We start from the raw sequence: 22250 nt of genomic DNA on the forward strand, positions 1-22250 counted from the left end.
CACACATATTATGCATGTATATTTGAAGTTGTTAAAGACACCTAAAGAAGACAAAGATTGTTTTTCAGAAAATTCATCGTTTAATGCTCATTATTACACACGTGAACTGCTCATTTTATGAAGCATTTATTTTATCGTGAAAAAATACAAGGGATGTTGGGTTATGGTGTATTGTGTTTCAGTAAATCACTCAATTATATTATTGACAAAATGAATTCATTAATCGTAGAATTATGTCATCAAAAGAATTATGTCATCACAAAATGTCAACAAAAAGTATCTTTAACTGTCTTATTTATAAGAAATTCATTAAATAATTTTCTTGAAGACTAAATTTATGCATTTCCTCCATCATTAATAAACATGCATTGCTCACCCATTTCTTCTGTTTTACAAGCTGATTTCTCAAAGATATCTTGTACAATGTCAGGTGTATTGTCTCTCTTATAATTCACAACTTAGCTTCGCTTTTATAAATAATGAGTTCTGAAAAGTCTTTTATACTCTCTAATTTCAATAGCATGGTTTTATAAACCTCAAAAATTTAAGATTTTAACCACAATTGAGATGGAAAGTAGTCTTCAAAGACATCCTATATTTTGATAAGTACTATGAATATATTTGAACGGAATGTCATTCATATGTAATCATTATGTAGGTACTCTCATTTAATTGTTTATTTACTATACAATCAATGTTTATTCATCCCTGAACCATTGAAGATGACTCATCAAATCTCTGTAATCAACCAGTTTTATATTGAAGTATTTATGTCGTTATTAATTTATAAACTGGCACTTGAAATGTTAAGATTTCTTACTCTTAAACCATTGTTTGCTTCACTTAATTAAGTTACTGTAAAATTCAAATCATAAAGAAGAATCTGAAAGCGTGGGCCCATAGCATAATTACTCTTTCATTATTCTCTCATATTCTGCACTATGGTCAGGCTGGCCTATCCTCTCAACTTGCTTAAAAGTAAATATTTACACTGTTAATCATGTCTCAATTAAACGATCCTACGTCGGCACATTATATTTTGACGTAATCATTACTGAATTATCAATTTATCATGTTTTGTGAGTAATATGAAATGGGAAGAATTTACAGATATAATGAATTGTCGAAATGCCAAGTTACATAGCTATTTAATTGAGATGTAATTGTTGATTCGCTTCTGGCAAATTTCGGGGTAAATTTTTCTTTTTGAATGTTTTTATATAGCCGGGCAACAAAGATGTGTCAAATTGTTTACGTGGCTATATTTTTAAAATAGGAAGAGCAAACACGCATTGTAGCGCTTGTTGTAGATTTTGATAATTTTTGTTTGTCATGGGTTATGGTGTGCTACGGTGGCTATATATCCATTTAACTATTTGCGTGTTACAAAATTTTAAAGGTACATTTATATCATTGTTTTCATTACTACAGCTAAAAACAATTGGATATGTATTATTTTTTTGACAATATTGCATTCTTTATTCAAAAAATGAACAGCATGACTTATTCGAGAACATAAAATTATTTGATAGCTATATAGAATTCAAATTAGTTAGTTACTATAAGAAAAAACAACTCGTCTGTTTTTGGAAATAAGTAATAAGTAATTCAGGCAGCTCATTGCTCTCAAAATATTGCAAAGTCAGCTTTGACGCAATTCAATTCCAATGATGTTGTAGGGAAATCACATTTCAGAAATCTATTACTGTGTTATAGCCTGTATGGGAAGAGTTTTAAGTGACTGCACAATATTGCAAAGTCAGATTTGAATTGAGGCAATTGCATGAGTTCCAATGACGTTTTAGGGAAATTACATTTTTTGTATAAAACAAAGACTTTATTGTGGTCACGAACTTTAATATTGCTCTGATTAACATATTTGTCATGGTGAACGACAATTTAAGTAGTTCTTAAGAACTGTAGAAAACTGAAATGAAGATAGTTATAAAATTATGGTGCAGTTTTCCGAAATGCATCGTGTCATTTTAATTTTATGTAACATCCTCATTTTGGTGTTCAACTGTTCTTTGAAGAACTACTCAATTGTCAATCAACACGACAAATACGCTAATCACAGCAATAATTCTTAAATTGAAGACAAAAGACAGCAAAGCAAAGCATTTGAGCTCTTGCAAACGACAAAGTGACAATCTATTAACTGTTAAGCGGTAGCCTAGCCATCTCAAGAGTTGCATGGTCATGCTCTGTAAGTTTTTTAACACGATATCATTGTTGGTTTCCTAATGGATATTGTTTTTACAGTGAACAGACACCAAATTACGTACATAGCTGTGAAGGACTTGCTGCGGTTAACCGTTATAAACGCGACCCAAAAGTTAACGTCAATGTCGTTAATTCTTTTATGCTATCTTTTGGGCAGTGGCGTGCGGTCATGCAAGCGTAGGCAAGCGCCGCTTGCCTAAGCATTTTACCGAACAAAAATTTTTTGGATCAATCTCTCAGCAAAATCAGTTTAAATTTTTCTGTTCTAAACAATGTCAATGTAATCTTTTGTCTAAATTGTCTTTACAGTTGAAATGCTTGCTATTTATACGCGATTTTCTGTCGTGGTTTTCGGTTTCACTTTGCGACACTTGTAAGATTAGTCAAGTGGATTAAATACACCTTAAAAATTTCTTATTTATTAACCAAGGCAAGCGCGCTTGCCTTCGGTGCTCAATTTGAACATTTGCGCATGCGTTAATCTAGATTTGAGGCTTCTTATTCGAGGAATATCGAGGCAAGCGGCGCTTCTAAGGGCGCCGCTTGATAGCGATTGGTTAACAGTCTTGTACGCTCGCAATTTTAACACATATCAGCGCGCAATAATATTCGTATATTCACACATTGACATTCGAATTATTCACGCCGTTAATGTTATCGTTTATTAAAGATGACTGAGATGAAAAGTAATGTTCTGATTTCTAATTCAAAGTAGTAGGTGCTTTACTGGTTATTTTATTATTTTCTGCGCACAATGTGCGTAACAAGCAGGGGCCGCAGTCTGCAGAGATATCGAAATGCACGCAAACGTGTGTTGTGGTAAAGTATGACTAGCATTATGACCAAAACACTATGCTCTTGTCAGTCTTGTGTCGTTGAATTCGTAAATTAATGACTAAAAATAAAAGTTACAAGATACTAAATAATAAACACGACTCTCCGATATTCTGAAACGTACGAGTCAGTGACACATTTTGAAGAACGGAGAACACGTTGCCATGACGTCATTATACCAAAATATAAACATTAAACAACGCCATGGCCTCAGTTTGTTACACACCGTGCCAATTTTGTGCGCGAAACTGGCTGTTCTTAATTGTTATAATCACGACTGCTACAATACATTTCGCGCCCATTGTCTTGCAATTTATGTATGTAGAAGATATTATCTGTAGCATGTAATACAAGATTATAATATTGACAAGAGCTTCCTTTTGCGTAGTGGTTTTGATATTTGTCTCCGGTAGATTTTAGCGTGATATAAGTCTTTCGTATGAGCTCCGAACGTGAGTTCAACGTACTAGAACGCTATTAAATTTTGTGATTATTTCATTCACTAGCGAAGAAGTTATTTACAACAGTCGTGAGTGTTCTATGTGTTAGAATTTATTTACAGGCTTTTTATATATTTGGTTAAAGAAGGTGCAGTTATTACACAGCGGATAATGTACTTGAAATTTGAGTAGTTTTACGTAATTATAAAGTTAAGTGCTCACCCCCAGCGCTTGCCTATTAAATTCGGTCACCGCACTCCACTGCTTTGACCGTCGGTGGGGTATTTTGTTCAATATTCATCGACGACTTCTAGTTACACTATAATTGTTGCTATTGTCATTTCCGGTAGTTTTTTATGATGACTTGTCAAAAAATGTTTGCATTTCAGTAATTGTCATATTTATTAATATCATATGTTGTTTTTACTTTAAAAGTTGGTGTTTACATTTGCAATTTCTGGTATTGTACCAAGTACGATCTTTAAGTAAACTTTTGCAGCGGTAAAATAAAAGGAAACTTTAAGTGACCAACTAAAGGCACAGAGCGTTTGCATTGAATGATTCCTTCTCTGCCGCAGTGTCAATTATGCTTTGACTTAGTGACTCGTATCAATCAGCACAGTCAATTTTTTTAGCAATATTAGGTAATCTTTTGAAAAGATTCACCTATATTGGCCTGTTAGTCTGAATAAAATTAAATATTTGACATTGTTCAATGAAAACCACACATGGAGAAATAATAAAAAATAACCATAGCATAGCTAATTAGTATCCAATTTGTTTGTGGTTCAACACAGCAAGTGTTTTTTTTTAGTTGTTGACATCATTTTATCAACATGTAATGATCAATTCATTTAAAAAACAATCCATGAATCCTGGAGAAGCCTGATATAATTTTCCCCGTCTACTGTATAAAGCCTCATAAAATTAACCTCGATTTAGTTTCAATCGTGACTTTCTCCAATTTTATCAGCAATGAGCCGTTTGAATAACTGATTTCACTAAAGGAACACATTTACAGTTCTTGTTATTAATCCTCAAAAATACAATACGTTTGTCTATGTGGCAAAACAAATCATGTCCTTTATTGCTTATATAAAGCTATATTGTATGCAACATAATGTAAAGTTAAATTTCAGCTTTAGAGATGTTCATTTATCTCTACAAATTTGCATTTTTATTACTGGAAAAATACTTCAATTGGGTTTGTCATATTAGGTAGAAATATTATTGTTCATTTAAACGACAATTTTAAAAAATATACATGTTTCATATGGTATACCGCTTATATCATCATTTATACTGAAGTGATGTGCATCCTTGTTAGATTATAAATATAATTTACACTTTCCCACTGTTGAAAGTCTATACTTTTGACCGGATAATGAGGATTTCAACTAGATTGTGATGCATGAATGACGAATGTATGATTGTGGCGTGCCAAATGTCCTCATTATGTGTCCGGTATGTAAATGCGCATACGAAATTAACGTTTATTTACGCAATCTTGGAGCAAGTTGTAGCTATTCGTCAAAAAGCAAACGGCTTAGCTTTTGATAACCACTTCTCGAAATGAATGTCTGTTTAGCATTTTTTGAAACGCCATGGTGCGATACTACGCATTCTTAAAACTAGTTTTATTTCCCATGTTTACTAACAATTTTTCTCAGAAACTTTGTGTTAGGTTTTGTGATGTAGCCATCTATCTTCTTTAGTATATATTGACTTACACGAACAATAGAGATATCAAAGATAACTATTTCGATCACATTTAATGTTCAACGTCAATGTCTATGGTCAACGATCTATCTTATAATGGTGAAACTACTTCTATTTATACAAGATATTAAGTATGGATATATTTGTTTCTTTACTAAGTATGGTTAATTTACAATCAACGGAAAGCTATTAGGAACTATAAAAAATATTGTGATTATTGCACATAAGTATCTCTTAAAATAATCATTTAGTTAGTTACACTTGACTTAATTATTTACTTATTACAGGAAGAATATGAGAGCATATCTCAACACTTTGCACTATCCTTGGATACCTAGTTTAATACGTGAAAGCAGGACCGTCTACAGAACAGTAAATTGGGGAGGGGAGGGGGAGGATACTCATGTATTCAGTTGTTCCCGATTGTAACGTTTTAGTGACGGCAATTTGCCTTAAAACAAGCATTAATTTTTTTAATTCACTTTGGCTAGAAAGTGCTTTTCACTATTTTTTTTTCATTCCTAAAATATAATCTCCTGCAATATAAAACTTCAGCTTACTATCCATTTAAAAGCAACGAAAGGTTTATTGATTACTATAACACATGCAAATAATGAATAATACGCGACATAATTAATAATTCTTAACTTGCTTGTGGTTATCATTTGTTGTGATTGGCGAATTAAGATACTTTCCTAAGTCATTTGTCACTGATCAATTCAGTCAAAATACTGTGTAGCTCTTCAGGAAAATCTCTGAATTGAGACAGTTAAACGACTTTTGTGACCTTCAATGCGAGACATACGGTGGCCCGTATCTGCAATTCACAAATTAATTTGTCAATGCACAAACATTCCCTTAAATTCAAAAACAATATATTTGATACAAAAATAATGTGCTGAATGCAAAATGATTTTGTTTGCGATGCAAAACACGAACAATGCAAAACAAATTTGATCGCAATGCAAAACAAATTTGATCGCAATGCAAAAACAAATTTGATCGCAATGCAAAAACAAAGTTACCGCAACCCAGAATTTTGCACTGTACTGTGGGCGGCAATATGTCGAATATTTAATAGAGTGGGACAGTGTAGATTAGATTTCTTTCGAAAATATCTGCGTTGGTTTGTAATGTTTTGCTGCTTTTGTGGACATGGAATGGAGACGTCGTTTTTCTTTTGCCCGAATTGCGGAAAGAAAAAATTCAATGGGACCTCTGAGCCTTCAAGCAGCTCTGACCTTGTGTGACTCACTCGACTGGGAACTCCCCCACTTCGTCGAACACGTCTTCATCTTGTACAAGTTTGTCTACTTTCATGAAGAACAAGGAGGCTGAACGACGGTCGCATTTTGAGCCCAAGAGGAAAAAGTCACGCTCTGCAACATCACGAAAAAATACTGATGTTTTTATAACAGTAGGTTTAATGGAATACGACCACGATGATTCATATACGCCAAGACGGGTTTTTGGTAAAACATTTCCTGTGAAGATGACACCGGACATGGTGTATGATCAAGTTCTTAAAAGATCTTTGACCAAATGGGCTAACTATGATAGAACATTTTGCCCTGATAGAGGTTACGTATATGTTTACCCAGATGGTCAATTGGCACGAACAATTCCTGGTGGGGACGAAGAATTCGTGATGGGCAAGTACAAAGAAGAACTTGGGAAAGCGTACTCAAGAATAAGTTTGTACCTTTGCCCTGTAGCACCAAAACAGAAAGTGAGAGCGAATGATGTACTCATCACTGATCTACTTACCGAAAACGACGATTTGGACCTCAATAGTGAATTACAAGAAGAAGTGCCAGAAAATTGTAATGGAAATTTGGCAGTATCTCCAGAATCCAGTGGAAATGGGTCTGGGGAAGCTGCTGCAACATCCTATGCTTTGACGGACTTTTTGTAAGTGTAACATGTAATATGACTAAGTTTTTTCTACTTTATTGTGTATAAAGCAATCACTGTTGGTTGTATTAAATCTATGAAATCTTTTGTTATTAGACCAGTTGGAGTTGATGAGAATGCTGCTGTGCAACAGGCCATACGTATAGCTTGTGTCGATGTGGAAGATGCAGTTGGTGATGCTATCACTGACCCTGAAATTCTCACAAGTGATGGTTTCTTGAATGCAGTTAAAGAGCATGCAGCAAACAAAATTCAAGGAGACCCTCGAAACATTGTTGTTAGCCGATTAAGCATATGGCAAACTGCGCTACCATATTTTAGAAGGAAAGGCTTCCTTAGTTCTGCTGGCATTTTGAAAGTATCATTTGCTACATTTGAAGAGGAGGAAGATGCCGTAGATCAAGGTGGCCCAAGAAGAGAATTCTTCCATCTACTTCTTGGAGCTATTGCACGAGACAGTGGAATAATGTGTAGTAAGTTATGAATTAAAGTTCTTGACTTGGAAATGTTGTGTACTAAATTTCAAGTTTTGATTTCATTTCAGTCTGTAGCCTGGTTGTAGAGTGTGCCACTTTATTTTATTGGCTAAATATAAATTCTGTAGGCATGCCAACAGGTTGTGTAATCGCTGCAATGTTGGAGCCTTGAATCAAGGAACATTTTTGGCTGATGGACACATGTTGGCTACACTTGTTGTGCAAGGTGGAGAATTGCCACGAATATTTAGCAAATCTGTTTGCCAATATATTGAGGCAGGGTTTGGCAGCTGTACACCAGATATAGACGAGCTACCTGACAAGAACATTAGAGATTCTCTTTTAAAGGTATCAAATGTTCGACATCACATGGCAGAAACCAATTTGCCAATTTTTATTGACACTTAAATTCTTTGAAACTTAATTTTTTTTTAAACAATTTTGGCAACAATTGTTTTCATTATTACTATAGCTGAAAGCTGCAAAGGATCAAGGGGGTGTTGATTCTTTTTTGGCTGAGAGTGAGTGGAGATATGACATTGATGGATTGTCCCAAACCCTCCTAATTAAAGATAAGCTGATGTTCATTGAGGAGGTCACCAAATACTTCATCATCATAAAATGCAAACCAATGCTTGATCAGCTCATTGAAGGCCTCAATTATTATGATGTATGTGGTGTCGTATATTTAATTCAAAGTTTAGTTTAATTTTATTTTATTTGCCTGCCTCCATAATAGTGTTATAGTAGTAGCACTTTGGGGTATTATGTAAAACAAAGCAAAACAGAGAAACTAATGCTAGTCATGTATTATTGGTTAATACATTGAATAATATACACAGCAGATTAGCACTGAATATTGCAATAGTATTAATTATTGATTTCTATATACTATAAGTAAAATGCCTTTCCTATTCAAAGGTTTTGCAACTGGTCCGTGCTAATAAAGGAATGGCAAACTATTTATTCCAGTACAATCCAGAGAAAAGATGGATGGCAGCAAGCTGATAAAAATCATGAAACCTAATTTTTCTCCAATTGGTCACCATCGTAGAGAACCACAAGAAATAATAATGGCTAAATTTATCGCCTTCATCAAGTCCATGGAAGGTGAGTGACAATGTGATCTGTCCCAGATCGAAGCATCTGCTTTTGCAATGGCAGATTTAATAAGTGTCTTTTTCTGTATATTTCTGTGTCATATGATATGTATTACATATTACTATTTAATAGATGGAAGTTTGCTGGGAAACTTACATGATGAAGGAATCGAGTTGACAGAAGAAGAGGAGCGCTTTGCTTCTGAAGCAACTCCTAAGCATATTCTTCTATTTGCAACTGGTGCAACCAACATACCTACTATTGGCTTTGTACCTAAACCAACAATCACATTTGTTCATGATGATGGCAAGATGATACCATCAGCTCAGACCTGTTCCAACTCATTGCATTTGTATGTGAACAAGAAGACACTAGATTGTAGCCTGGCCCATTGCTTGCTGACAGCTTTAATGAATGGAGGAATATTTAGTAAATTGTGAGGAAGAATAACAATGTGTCCCTTGTTTTGGGGATTTAGTTAAACTTTTGCAGAGTTATGTTACAGACATTATTTACAAATGGTGTGCCAAAAAAAAAAAATTAAAAAAAAAATTTAAATTCAAAAATTTTTTTTTTCAAAAAATTTAAATTCAGCTTTGGGCAATTCCACGTAAGATATGGTACATTTCCAATGCTCTTCTCCAATGTGTTGGTTGAGACATACCAAGTTCATTTCCAATGGTGCAATAATATTCTTGAATAACATTTTCTTCCATGTACTCATGACAATATTGAGACATATCTTGAAATTGAGCATCAGTCACTTGCTTTGCATAATTTTGTGCACCATTGCATTCAGGAGAAAGTAAAGTTCATCTGGTCTTCCAGCAACTGTGTCAAACCTTGACTTACGGATGTAGTGGGAGTTCCAATTACGCTTGACGCTTGTTAGATCTTCTTGTAATAAATTGGCAAAGCAATACCACAAACATTCCTTGTCTAGATCACTTGATGTATTTAAATGCCCTGTCTCAATCATATCTTTAAAACAATTCATCCACCAGTTCGAGCGATTTTTTCGTAGAAATGCCCACCAAGATTCAATCCGCTGGTTTGACTGAGAGGAACCATACCGATGAGCATTGATACCTGCCATCTCATCATCCCCACTAGTTCTAAAATAAGCTTGCATTGCTGCCATTATGACATTTTCAGTCCCATTGTCTGTTCTCAACAATGTGGGGCATCCACCATACTTCTTAACAGCATCCAGGAAGTGTTGACTTGTAACAGCAGGATTGTTATTTGTTTTGCATACTTTAAGCCATAAAACTTTTCGGCTATATCCATCTATGCATCCATGCACTGGGAAGCCATATGGCTTAAGTTTGTCATAGCCATCAACATGCCAAGCATAATTGGGACCTGGGTTGTGGTAAGTTCTTCGCCTAAAGGTTTTGCCCTGCCTTTCCCTCACGCCATCAGGATCCAACTCATTAACAAAAACCCTGATCGTTTCCCTGGGCACTTGGTAACCTTCCCGTTGCAAGGTATGCCACACAGAGCGATAACCAGCTGAAGAACCTGGTCCATCAAGCTCGTGCTGTATTCGTTGTCGAATTAGACTTAAATCATACTCCTTGTTCCTTCGACGAAGACCAAGAGATCTTAGCTTGGTATTAAGTGTTCGTAAGGAGATGTTAATGCCGTGAAACTTGCCAAGGAATTGCATAATCTTCTCGTATGCAAAGCCTTCTCTGAAATAATGCGCGATTAGTTCGTCACACGTATCGTCTCCTCCAGGGATTTGTTCCTCCGCGTTTCGAAAGCCTTGTAAGTGATTTCCGCAAAATGGGCAATATTGAATGTGACCTGAATATTTTGACCGCAAAATGGACAATATTCCTGGTGAAATTCAGCAAAACATTACAAACCAACGCAGATATTTTCGAAAGAAATCTAATATACACTGTCCCACTCTATTAAATATTCGACATATTGCCGCCCACAGTACAGTGCAAAATTCTGGGTTGCTTTAACTTTGTTTTTGCATTGCGATCAAATTTGTTTTTGGATTGCGATCAAATTTGTTTTGCATTGTTCGTGTTTTGCATCGCAAACAAAATCATTTTGCATTCAGCACATTATTTTTGTATCAAATATATTGTTTTTGAATTTAAGGGAATGTTTGTGCATTGACAAATTAATTTGTGAATTGCAGATACGGGTCACCGTAGATACAGTTCAAGTGAGTTTGACGTTTTTTACAACGTTTTAAAAATGCAACAAAGTTAAATTTGTTTGATTATTCGGCGTCATTCTTGTGTGTCATTTATTAATTCATTGAGGCAGAAACGGTCCATTCCTTTGTTTTTATTTTTGAATTGCAAAGAATTTAAAAACCGTCCGCCATATACACATTTTGCACGTGTAATACTTTGGTAATCAGCATATAAATTAGCAATGATTTAGCTACTGATCTATTTATTTAATAACCAACCTTTTATATAAAATTTAAATCAACTTCAATGAAACTCAATATAACTATCTTTTAAACATATAATTAAATAATTTATGAAGGAAAATATTATATTTATAAATTATAACTCAAAAGAGAAAGGAGAAGATAGTTATTATTCTTATGAAATAATTTTCTGTTGCGCAATAGCTAATATTTTTTAATAAGGGCCAGTATTTTCCCATTGGTCCCAGGGACCTACTCTGGCTTCTTGACGCACGCCACTGATACGCTGGACATAAGACGGAATATCGGCTACGTTAATTGCGGTGCAAGTAACAAACGTTTTATCCTACAAAAATAACAATTTTCTTGCCACTACCTTTGCAAATAAAATGTTGTTTGTTCCCTAAAACACTTGAATTGATTTGGTCATTATTGCATTTGGTTCAGTTATTATCCAAGATTTTATGTATTTACTCTTTGTACTTAAAGTAGTCTATTCATGCTTGAGTTAGTCCACAATCAAAGAAAATAAAACGCGGTTATATAAACACATTTTCGTGCATGAAAGGTAACCAAAGTTTCAACTGGTTCTTTTGACTTTACTAAATTTACTTTTCTAATCTAATTGGACGTTCTTTCTTATAATAATCAGCCTAATCCATAAACTTATCACTGAAAAGGAAAGCTCTTGAAATGATGATCTGCCATCTGACTTGATCATTCCTTTGGTCTTAATATTCTGGTTTACGAGGAAAAAAGGCTTTAAATATGCTTCTTCAGTGGATGCCCACAAGATGAGCAAAAAGTTGCTAGAATATGCAACAACAAAACTTGCCCATTTTACTGCTCTCAGAACACGTCAACTTTCATCACATTCACTAATAATCATGAATTCCATATATTGGCTTATGTTAGAGTTACTGCAAAGTAATGATCATTTACTATTGCATGACATCAGAGCTCCGCCCTAGTGTGAGATAATTTTTGTCGAGTTTTTTTTGTAAGATTTTAAATTCATGTGCTCCAATTTTATTGTTTTAAAAAAGTATTCGCTGAAGAAATCTTTACATTTATCAATATATAAACTGGCGATAATTTTACAATAACTATAGTTCTGACTCACCCATTGCTTTTCTTTTTCAAATATGAGCTAGCTAACGATTTCTTGCAATAATTTCGATTTTCTTTGGTTTGCTATTTTTTGACAGTCTTCAGCTGTTCTTGTATATGCAGTCGAGTACAAAGTGTGAATGAATTTTCCAAGCGTCGGTTCTATTTATTTGCTCTACATTTTACTACCTGGAATCTTCCAGTTTGTTCGAAAGGAATGAAAGTTATTCCTTTCCTCTGAGATACGCTGTCAGGATAAGGACGAGGTGCTTTTATGTGTTAACCGCAAGACAGTTTCGACGGAAATTTTCATAATAATGTTTTTGAAAGCATTCAGTCTAAAACATAAAATCTTTTCAAAACGTGCGTGACTACCTGATTTTTCATTACGAAAATATATATTCACTCAAGCTTCATTCACAGTATGTTCATGTAATTTGTTACATTTTGTTTTTTAAATAGTGGTTGGTGGTATAGTGGTTAGTGGTGTAGTACCTGGTGTTATTACTATGGTGAAAGGCATTGTGTGCATGTATGAAAGAAATCTGTCTATGCAAATATCTTTATTTTATTTAGAACCCTCATTCTTAACTTGTAACCATGTGAAAATGCCGTGGCAAGTCAAGTAAAATTGACCATTAGCTCTAAATAGTCTTTTAAAAGACGGTTCGTTTTGTTGTAATCATACATTATTTTATGATGTAGCTACTAATCTATTTTTCAGTGGATTCGATAATTATGTTAAAATCTTGGAGTACATATGTTTGGTGTACAACATTATATCATACATTATCATACATGATATGCGCTAGGCAAGTTAATTGAGGTTATCTTTAGTAACGTTTTAGTTAGTATTGTGACGTTAACTAAACAATGAAAATGGTTGCTTTTGTGCATGTAATTATTTATCATAACAGTTCGTTTTCGCATTGTGGTTTGATTATTGTGGTCAGTTTCGAATTATTTTTTGCTTAGTAACGTTACTGTGAACTGAAAACTAGAATTTTTCATCCATAATATCGAAAATGGGACTGTTAAATGAAAGCGATTTAGCTTGATGTTTTGCCAATAAGTTTAAAGAATTCTCCATGCAAACAATCGAGGCTTAAAACATTTTACTTAAATCTTTAACTAGCTTTGGAGTAATTCCTCAGTCAATGATACCTGAAACTAAATTAATTTTTAGTTGCAATTTGGGGTAATGTGACGGGGGTGGATTTAGAGTGATGGCGAAGGCGGCGCGCGCTTCCCTTTGCCGGAAAAGTACCCAACAAATAGAATAATATAATGAAGTACGAAGTGGTTTTTTCTGAACATAGAAATATATGATGTAGAATAAAATTGTTATTAAGGAATGTGTTAGTTTGCTTTGAGATTGAGGAAGTAATTTTCATTGCTAACATCTCTATGTTCTCAAAGTACTACAGTCAGTCGAGGTCGTTCGGTGCATAAATGTTTAGATTTGAAGTTTTAATGTCAATTTAATTTCATCGATGTTGTAGGTAAAATATATCTTAAAATTCAATGTCAAGCACGTAGAGATTTTCAGCGAATTACGCAATGTGTTAACATAAAATGTTAAATTAATCTCTTGTGAAAAATTCATCGAATGTACAAACATCGTGTGTTAACCATAAAGTCACTTATTACAGGTGAAATTGATAAGTGTTAACTTATTGGATTGTTCTTCTACTTTTCCTCATTTCTTATTAGTTATATTTCTAATAAATTGTTTGATAAATTTTTTCCTGTTTCTTTCGACTTTGTTACGGAAATGTAACACTTGACTTTTATATTACGTATATAATGCGCATTCTAATTAGTTGCCTTGATATTTTGTCAAATGCCATGCGCATAATTTTATGACCTGTGACGTAAGTGGTACGTTGCAAGCTGACGATTTCAAGCTTGTCAATTGTTTATTTATCATCGGCTGCCTAGAAATCACTTAACGCTTCTTTTAGAATCGATTTATCCAAATATTTACCTCGATTCACAGCTGTAGGCAATGTTTGTCATCACGTGTGCGATAGTCATTGATATCGCGTGTCTTCGACGTATGTATTGGTCTTAACAGGCTAATATTTTCACAATGTCGGCAAGTTTCACTAAAAAAATGACAGGTCACTAACACAAAACAGTAATAAAGTGAATGGTTGAACCCCGGGAGTATCATAACATGTTTCTGGATGAAGATCTTCCAGGTTAGTAGAGTCCTGAGGAGGACTGTTGGTATTGATGTAGACTGACGTTTCGACAACCTTAGCGGTACTCATCTTCAGAGTCAACTTAACTCTGACTGACGTCAGCTTTTTATAATAAGCATGACAGACGTAGCTATGATTTTTCAACACGGCCATCGCGAAAGTAATGGTAAGGGTGATTACTCGACGTTTCGTCTTCAACTTCAGCCGTTTTAAATTTAGAGCTTGCTGCAAGCCACGAGAAGGCTTTTGAGTTTTCCAATTTCTACAATTATACTTCATCATATGAGGAGGGAAACGTATGAAATTTTTGCAGACATTTTATCAGAGAATTTTCACTCTTACTGAATTTTACGTTGTTGTTTACATAATTTGTAGTACATTGCTATTTGCGATTAAATGTACTGAAACTAACCAATAACAGTTGAGTGTCATTTCTTGCTCCATGACGATATGTGCTACGTGCAACTGTTAAATTGTTAATTACTTATATTACTAACTCGTCGCCCGTGCTGACTCATCATCTCTGCTGATGGCCTATCACTTTACTCTTAGTTTAGGAGGTAGCACTGCGCATGCGCAGAAATGCTCTCGCGCATGCGCAGATCCTATCTCGCAAAATATTGGAGTTACGGCGATTTTCAATAGCTCATTCGAAAGGGCTCGTCGAGAGCTTTCAGATGAGCTAAATGCGATCGCCGTAGCTCCAGTAGTTTAGGAGATAGCACTGCGCATGCGCAGAATTACTTTCGCGCGTGCGCAGATCCTATCTCGCAAAATATTGGAGTTACGGCGATTTTCAATAGCTCATTCGAAAGGGCTCGTCGACAGCTTTCACATGAGCTAAAGATCATCGTCGTAGTCCCAGTAGTTTAGGAAATAGCACGGCACAGAAATTTCCCTGCGCATGCGCAGATCCTGTTGTGCAAAATATTGGAGTTACGACGAATGTTCGAGAGTCACTTATCAGTGTTAAAACAGGTAAGTTTTAATTGATTGGATTGTTCTTTTACTTTTTGTTTATTCATTTTTTGTTGTATTCGAAATAAATATTTTAATAAGTTTTTTCCTGTTTCTTTCAATTTATGTAACCGTATAACGTAACAAATAAAACTACACTTGAAAGGTCAAATTATGCCATGCATATTAAAGTTTCATCAATTACTATATGTATATCCTAAGAAGCGGCCTTTAGTGATTTTTAGCCTTCATAAAGTTAAGCATGTTCATAATCTTATTCCGAGATTATTTTTCACTCCTAGATGTTTCATGGTTTCATTCCAGATATTGTTGCTTGAGCGAAATATCTTATTTCCAAACGTTTAATTCCAAATATTAATGACTCCATCTCTATCAGCGGTTGCGATGCACCATTCATTGCCATCGTCATGCAGAGCAATTGTCAAAACACCTTTCATGTGAGTAGTTGTTCTGTATGTGAAATAAAATACATTTCTGAGGTGGGGTCGACTTTTGCATTCTTTAATATTAATATTCATAAGTTTAGTAACTTTTTTTGCGATGTAAGAAAGGATCAAGTCGTCTTAACAACAGCATGCAGAAAATCCTACTCGATACTAAAATTATTTTTAAAAATAACTGCCTTTACTCACCAATACACTTTTCAGTATTTTTTCATGCTCTCTCTATCTATAAGAGTGCATGTCTCAAATTCATCAAAAGTGAAGGAAAGTTAAAACGTACGGTAATCAAAGCAATTCTTGGGTTGCAAGTACGTCATAGTCGCCATGTTGGATGATTTTAACAAAAGAATTTTCTTATTTACAATGCAAATTTCATCCAACATAGCCAGCATTCGATTGTTCTCTTACTCTCAGGAGAATGATTGCAACCCACCAATAAGCAAACAGTGACAGCATTTCAATAGAATAATACGAATAATTTCATATTAGTAAGTCTATTGAACTCATTAACAATTCTTTATGCATATGTATTGTATAAAGCAGAAGTGTTCATGCTCTCTAGCATTGCTAAACAATAACTACCTTCACTTGAGCATTAAGAGATACAATGCACTTTGATAATTCGCAAATTGGTAATCTGTGAGTACAATAATTGAAGTTTACACCATACAGTCGAATGCTTCATTTTGGGTTTCAATAATGACGAGGATGGGACACAGAAGCACGCTGCTGTTTTCAATTACAAACGTGTAAGTAATGTACTTTTACCGAGATTTTGAAAGCGTTTTGTAGAAGAGGTTAATAAAGAATGCTGTAACTTAAAGAAGGTACCTAATATAAAGATAAATTTTAAGTATCGTGAAAGTGTACTCACATTTAAATGTTTCATACAAGGATAAGTGTGTATTGAGTATATATGACAGCTGTTGCTGCGCTTTGAGGTTTTTCTTTACATATCGACTGTTTTTTAGTGTATAGTCTTCATATTTTTGAATAATGAGTGACTCTATACTGAACAGAGTCATTTATATATTCGCTGTGATTATCTAATATATTTGCTGCCATTTTTTGCATATTCTTTGGGTAACCCCAACTGTTTCCTTTGCTTCAAGACAAGGTGAAATTTATATAGGGCGTGCGAGTACTTAAAGATAATTGTATTAGCCCAAAATTCTGCTACTTAACTAGCTCCCTCGAATTCAACCATTGTCGCCCCGAAATCCCGATGTAATTTCCCTGAAATCCAGTCACAATATTAAGCCCTTAATAACCGAGCTTGAGGTCTTTACGGAGAAATATCGGACTGATGTCTTCTTGTACAGACCGAGCCCGTAGGGCGAGGTTTGTAGAAAAGACAAAGGTCTGATATTTCTCAGTAAAGACTCGAGAAAGTGAGGTTATTAAAAAGATTATTAGATGGCATTATTTCACCTGAAACAAAGATTGCTTTCTTTCACGTCCTTGCTGTTTTTACGGGTTGGCTTTCACTTTTCTAGTTTTCGTCCATAAAAAATTAATCGTTTCAAATTGTATCGTCAGGATAGTTGAACTGTTTTTTAAGTGTTTTTCCTTCGAATCACATTCGTAAGTAGTTTTTTGTTTCGTTTATTTTGCGTTTTGCTCTGCATTACGAAGTTTGTTTACATTTGACAGTAAATTTACGCATTTCGGACCATGGTCGATTACGGGAAAATAATGAACTGGCAAAAATGTTTCTGAGCCAATCAAAGCGCGCCATGTTTCCGGAAGTGACGCTTACCATATAACAATCAATTAAAGTCTTCTAAATGCTTTTTTGCTTAACTCGTATTCTTACTGCACTGGAAATCCCCCCCTGCGCCTGGATCATCCCGTTGCCGTCGTGCAGGGGCTTAAGTACTTCACTGAAGGAAAACTAAGAATGATCCAAACCCGGTCTCCGAACTTCGATGTCGAACTCCCGGAACCACACCTCCAAACTCATGAATAGTCCAAATACAGAAAACCATACTGGCTCGGACGTCGCCCATGATAAAAAGGTCCGCTCATTGAGCCTAGCTGGCTCCCATCTCAATATTGGCCCAACAGTGAACTTTCTCTCCTTAAATGTCGAAGGATTGTCTATGGCCAAATGTGAATACTTATCAAAACTTCTTCATGATAACAAAGTTGATATTTTCTTTCTACAAGAGACCCATATTGTAGAGAATAGTCCATCATCGAGATACACTATCACAAATTACTCGCTTGTTGACGCCATCTTCCATGAAAAATATGGCACAATGGTTTTTTCAAAACATCCCCAATTAACTTCAGTGATACAATCTGCTTTAACTGAAAATAATGTCCATCGTACTATTGTCCACTATGGCGGAACTACTCTAATTAACATCTATAAACCACCAAATGAGAACTGGCCATCAGCACCTCTAACACACATCAGTCACTCTACAGTTATCACAGGTGATTTCAACAGTCATCATTCAGACTGGGGTTACAGAATGAACAATACAGCTGGTGAAGACATCAGCACATGGACATCACAAAATAATATGCATCTATTGTTTGATCCGCGAGAAAAGGGCACTTTCTTCTCTGCAAGATGGCAGAAGAATACTCTACTGACCTAACATTCGTATCCAAGGATAACAATGACATACCACTCTATTCCTCTCGTCAAGTCCTCGGTTCATTCCTAAAGCCAACACAGACCTCTTCTTATCACAATAGGTCTAAATATTCCCATCACACCATCTCTCCCTAAACCTAGATGGAATTTCCAAAAAGCAAACTGGAGTGATTTCACTAAGTCCATAGAGAGAACATGCCCAAGAATACAACCCGTACAGGAAAACATCCCCCGCTTCACCAAACTCATTCTACGTAGTGCCAGAAAATTTATTCCAAGAGGCCAGCGATCTACTTATATCCCTTACTGCACAGAAGAAAGTCAAACTCTTCTTAAAAGATATGAAGAAACACAGGACCAAAGCATAGCTGAGGAACTCCTAAAATCTCTACAAAAAGGACGTTGCAAGAAATGGCAGGAAACAGTAGAAAACACGGACTTCTGCCACTCAAGCAGAAAGGCATGGAACCTCTTGAAAAAACTTGACCCAGATAAACGCCCGCAAACAACACAGGAGGCACCGATTATCGTTGAAGATATCGCAAAACAAATAAAACAGCGTAGCACCCATAAACCAATCCATAAATTCGAAAAAGAAATCAGACATGAATACCAACGCTTATAAAAATCAAGCCCGGATGACAGCTTTTCTTCAATGCCAGTTAGTAAGCAAGAAGTTGACACTGCAATTAAACAAATGAAAGCTGGCAATTCAGCCGGAATAGATGGTATCTATCCAGACATGATCAAGCATTTAGTCCACAAGGCGATCAACTGGCTTGCATTATCTCTCTCGGATGTTATTGACGAATCAGATACCCCCAGACTTGGAGAGAAGCTAAAATACTTGCCATCCTCAAACCTGGAAAACCCTCAAACGATCCATCAAGTTATCGCCCAATTTCTCTGTTGTGTTGTTTTTTAAACTTCTAGAGAGAATACTACTGACCAGAATAGCACCCTAACTCGACCCCTATATCCCGATGGAACAAGCAGGCTTTCGACCAGGTAGAGATGCCACTGAACAAGTTCTGGCCTTAACGACATACATCGAAATGGGATATGAAAGAAAATAGAAAACTGGAGCTGTATTTATTGATCTATCTGCGGCTTACGACACGGTATGGCACAACAGTTTGATGTATAAGGTAGCGAAATGTATCCCTTGTAAGAAAACACTAAAGCTTTTGAATAAAATGTCTGGATCAAGAATTTATCATGTATGTTTGGGTGACAAAATAAGCAAAAAGAGAACTATAAAAAACGGTGTTCCCCAAGGTTCAGTTCTAGCACCAACTTTGTTCAACATCTATATCAGTGACTTACCACAGACCACCTCTCTCAAACTTGGCTACGCTGATGACTTCGTACTATCACACCAATCTAGCGATATTAAACAAATTCAAGAAACCCTCAGCCATGATACAACAAAACTACAAATCTTTTTCAACAAGTGGTACCTAAATATGAACACAACAAAAACTGTAAGCACCCTCTTCCACTTGGACAATCACAAGGCAAATCTACAACTTGCAATACGTGTAGGCAACTCCAAATTACCATATGACTCATCTCCAAAATACCTGGGTGTGACTTTAGATCGCTCGCTAACATACAAATAGCACATTGAAAACACTGCCACAAAACTGCGAAAACGAAATGGCATAATTAAAAACTGGCAGGAACATCGGGCGCCACTCCAACGGTACTTAGGACATCATCTCTGCCCTATCATACAGTGTTGCAGAATATTGTGCTCCAGTTTGGTCTCGCTCTAAACACGTCAATAAGCTAGATGTATTGCTAAATGACACAATGCGAACAATTTCCGGAACATTAAAATCAACCCCAACCTCTTGGCTACCTGTAATGAGTGCTATAGCTCCACCTAACATACGCAGACAGGAAGCAACACAGAAACAACATCATCGCATTGAAAATACACTAATTGACACTCCACTAAAAACTATTATCCAGTCTGCCCCAACTACTTCGAGACTTAAATCACGAAAACCTTTTTATAACTCCAAGATTGAATCGTTTGACCTCAACAATACATGGAAGGAACAATGGTACGAAAATAAACCAAGGGGTGCTGATCTAATTAAAGATCCCACAAATGTCCCTCATCCTGGTTTCAAGAAGCTAACTTGTAACCGAATAAGATCGAAACAGGGCAGAACAGCTAACAACCTATACCTATGGGGCTATAAAGACTCGCCAACTTGCCCATCATGTAACGCCACCAACCAAACCAGAATATGGACCATATCATCTTGCAATGTCCGTTCACACGCATTGAAGGCGGCTACGCAACAGTGCACAAAGCAGATGATAACTTCGTAAGCTGGCTTGATGAGACACACATGGAGGTGTGACCAGACGAAACTACTACTACAGGAAATCCCGATGTAATTTCTCTGAAATCCAGTTACAATACTCGTATATTATAATCAATTAAAGTCTTCTAAATGCTTTTTTGCTTAACTCGTATTCTTACTGCACTGGTTGATCAGTTCTTCAAAAACGTCAGTTTTGCGATCATGTCTTTTTCATTGAATGTCGGAACGACTGCCTCAAAACCTCAATAAATCCTTTCATTTTTACAAACCTTCGTTTAGGCACACAATTATCTGTCATCGTAGCCCAAAGTGTGATTTTGTTGTCTTCGGACAGCCCAATAATTACCATTCCGTCTGGTGTTATAGCTATGTTCTGTAAAATAAAGTTCACTAAATTTGTCATCTGTTTTTCGCATATGAAACACTTAAACAAAAACTTTGAATTTTGCGTTTAGACTCCACCATTTTTCTCGGCATTAAATATCAACATTACAGAAGTAGTAATTTACGTGTTTATTGCAGGATATATACCTGAATCTCTCTACCATTGTCTGCTTCCAAGACCTTCTCTACCACATAAGATGTTGTGTTCCACACACTCACAAAGTTTCCTGGACCTGATATACTCATCATGTGACCTTCTAGAGGTGAGTAACACAGTTTCGTGACAGTCCCTACAGAGTCGTCTAGTATCATTGCACATGCGCCAGTCTCTGTCTGCCATATTCTAATTGTTGTGTCGTGGGAAGCGCTCACTAAATAATGACCGTCCGGAGAAAATTTTACATCGTTAACGGCATCGCGATGTCCTTTGGCTAGAAAGTGCTTTTCACTATTTTTTTTTTTCATTCCTAAAATATAATCTCCTGCAATATAAAAACTTCAGCTTACTATACAGTACACTATTCATTTAAGAAGCAACGAAAGATTTATTGATTACTATAACACATGCAAATAATGAATAATACGCGACATAATTAATAATTCTTAACTTGCTTGTGGTTATCAATTGTTGTGATTGGCAAATTATAGATACATTCCTAAGTCATTTATCACTAATCAATTCAGTCAAAATACTGTCTAGCTCTTCAGAATTGAGACAGTTAAACGACTTTTGTGACCTTCAATGCGAGACAGGTCAAGTGAGTTTGACGTTTTATACAACGTTTTAAAAATGCAACAAAGTTAAATTTGTTTGATGATTCGGCGTCATTCTTGTGTGTCATTTATTAATTCGTTGAGGGCAGAAACGGTCCATTCCTTTGCTTTATTTTTGAATTGCAAAGAATTTAAAAATCGTCCGTCATATTAACATTTTGCACGTGTTATTCTTTGGTAATCAGCATAAAATTAGCAATGATTTAGCTATTGATCTATTTATTTAATGACCAACCACACATATAAAATTTAAATCAACTTCAATGAAACTCAATATAACTATCTTTTAAACA

General features: G+C 35.5%; 3 protein-coding genes across 3 annotated transcripts; 2 read left to right on the forward strand and 1 right to left on the reverse strand.

The window, feature by feature from the left end:
- Nucleotides 1-7769: 7769 nt before the first annotated feature.
- On the forward strand, nt 7770-8614 carry LOC124435235. The gene is made up of 3 exons (XM_046985177.1): nt 7770-7954; nt 8079-8276; nt 8528-8614. Exons 1-3 carry the CDS (start codon nt 7808-7810, stop codon nt 8612-8614), a joined length of 432 nt encoding a protein of 143 aa, XP_046841133.1. The 5' UTR covers nt 7770-7807.
- On the forward strand, nt 8601-9262 carry LOC124433706. The gene is made up of 2 exons (XM_046983507.1): nt 8601-8716; nt 8840-9262. Exons 1-2 carry the CDS (start codon nt 8623-8625, stop codon nt 9145-9147), a joined length of 402 nt encoding a protein of 133 aa, XP_046839463.1. The 5' UTR covers nt 8601-8622; the 3' UTR covers nt 9148-9262.
- Nucleotides 9263-15464: 6202 nt separating this feature from the next.
- On the reverse strand, nt 15465-21648 carry LOC124435237 (vegetative incompatibility protein HET-E-1-like). The gene is made up of 3 exons (XM_046985178.1): nt 21331-21648; nt 21069-21172; nt 15465-15856 (listed from the first exon to the last, which is right to left on the reverse strand). Exons 1-3 carry the CDS (start codon nt 21646-21648, stop codon nt 15748-15750), a joined length of 531 nt encoding a protein of 176 aa, XP_046841134.1. The 3' UTR covers nt 15465-15747.
- Nucleotides 21649-22250: the final 602 nt, after the last annotated feature.

This window comes from Xenia sp. Carnegie-2017, unplaced genomic scaffold (genome assembly GCF_021976095.1).
Source record: "Xenia sp. Carnegie-2017 unplaced genomic scaffold, XeniaSp_v1 HiC_scaffold_14, whole genome shotgun sequence".
In the NCBI taxonomy this organism is placed as follows: domain Eukaryota; kingdom Metazoa; phylum Cnidaria; class Anthozoa; order Malacalcyonacea; family Xeniidae; genus Xenia; species Xenia sp. Carnegie-2017.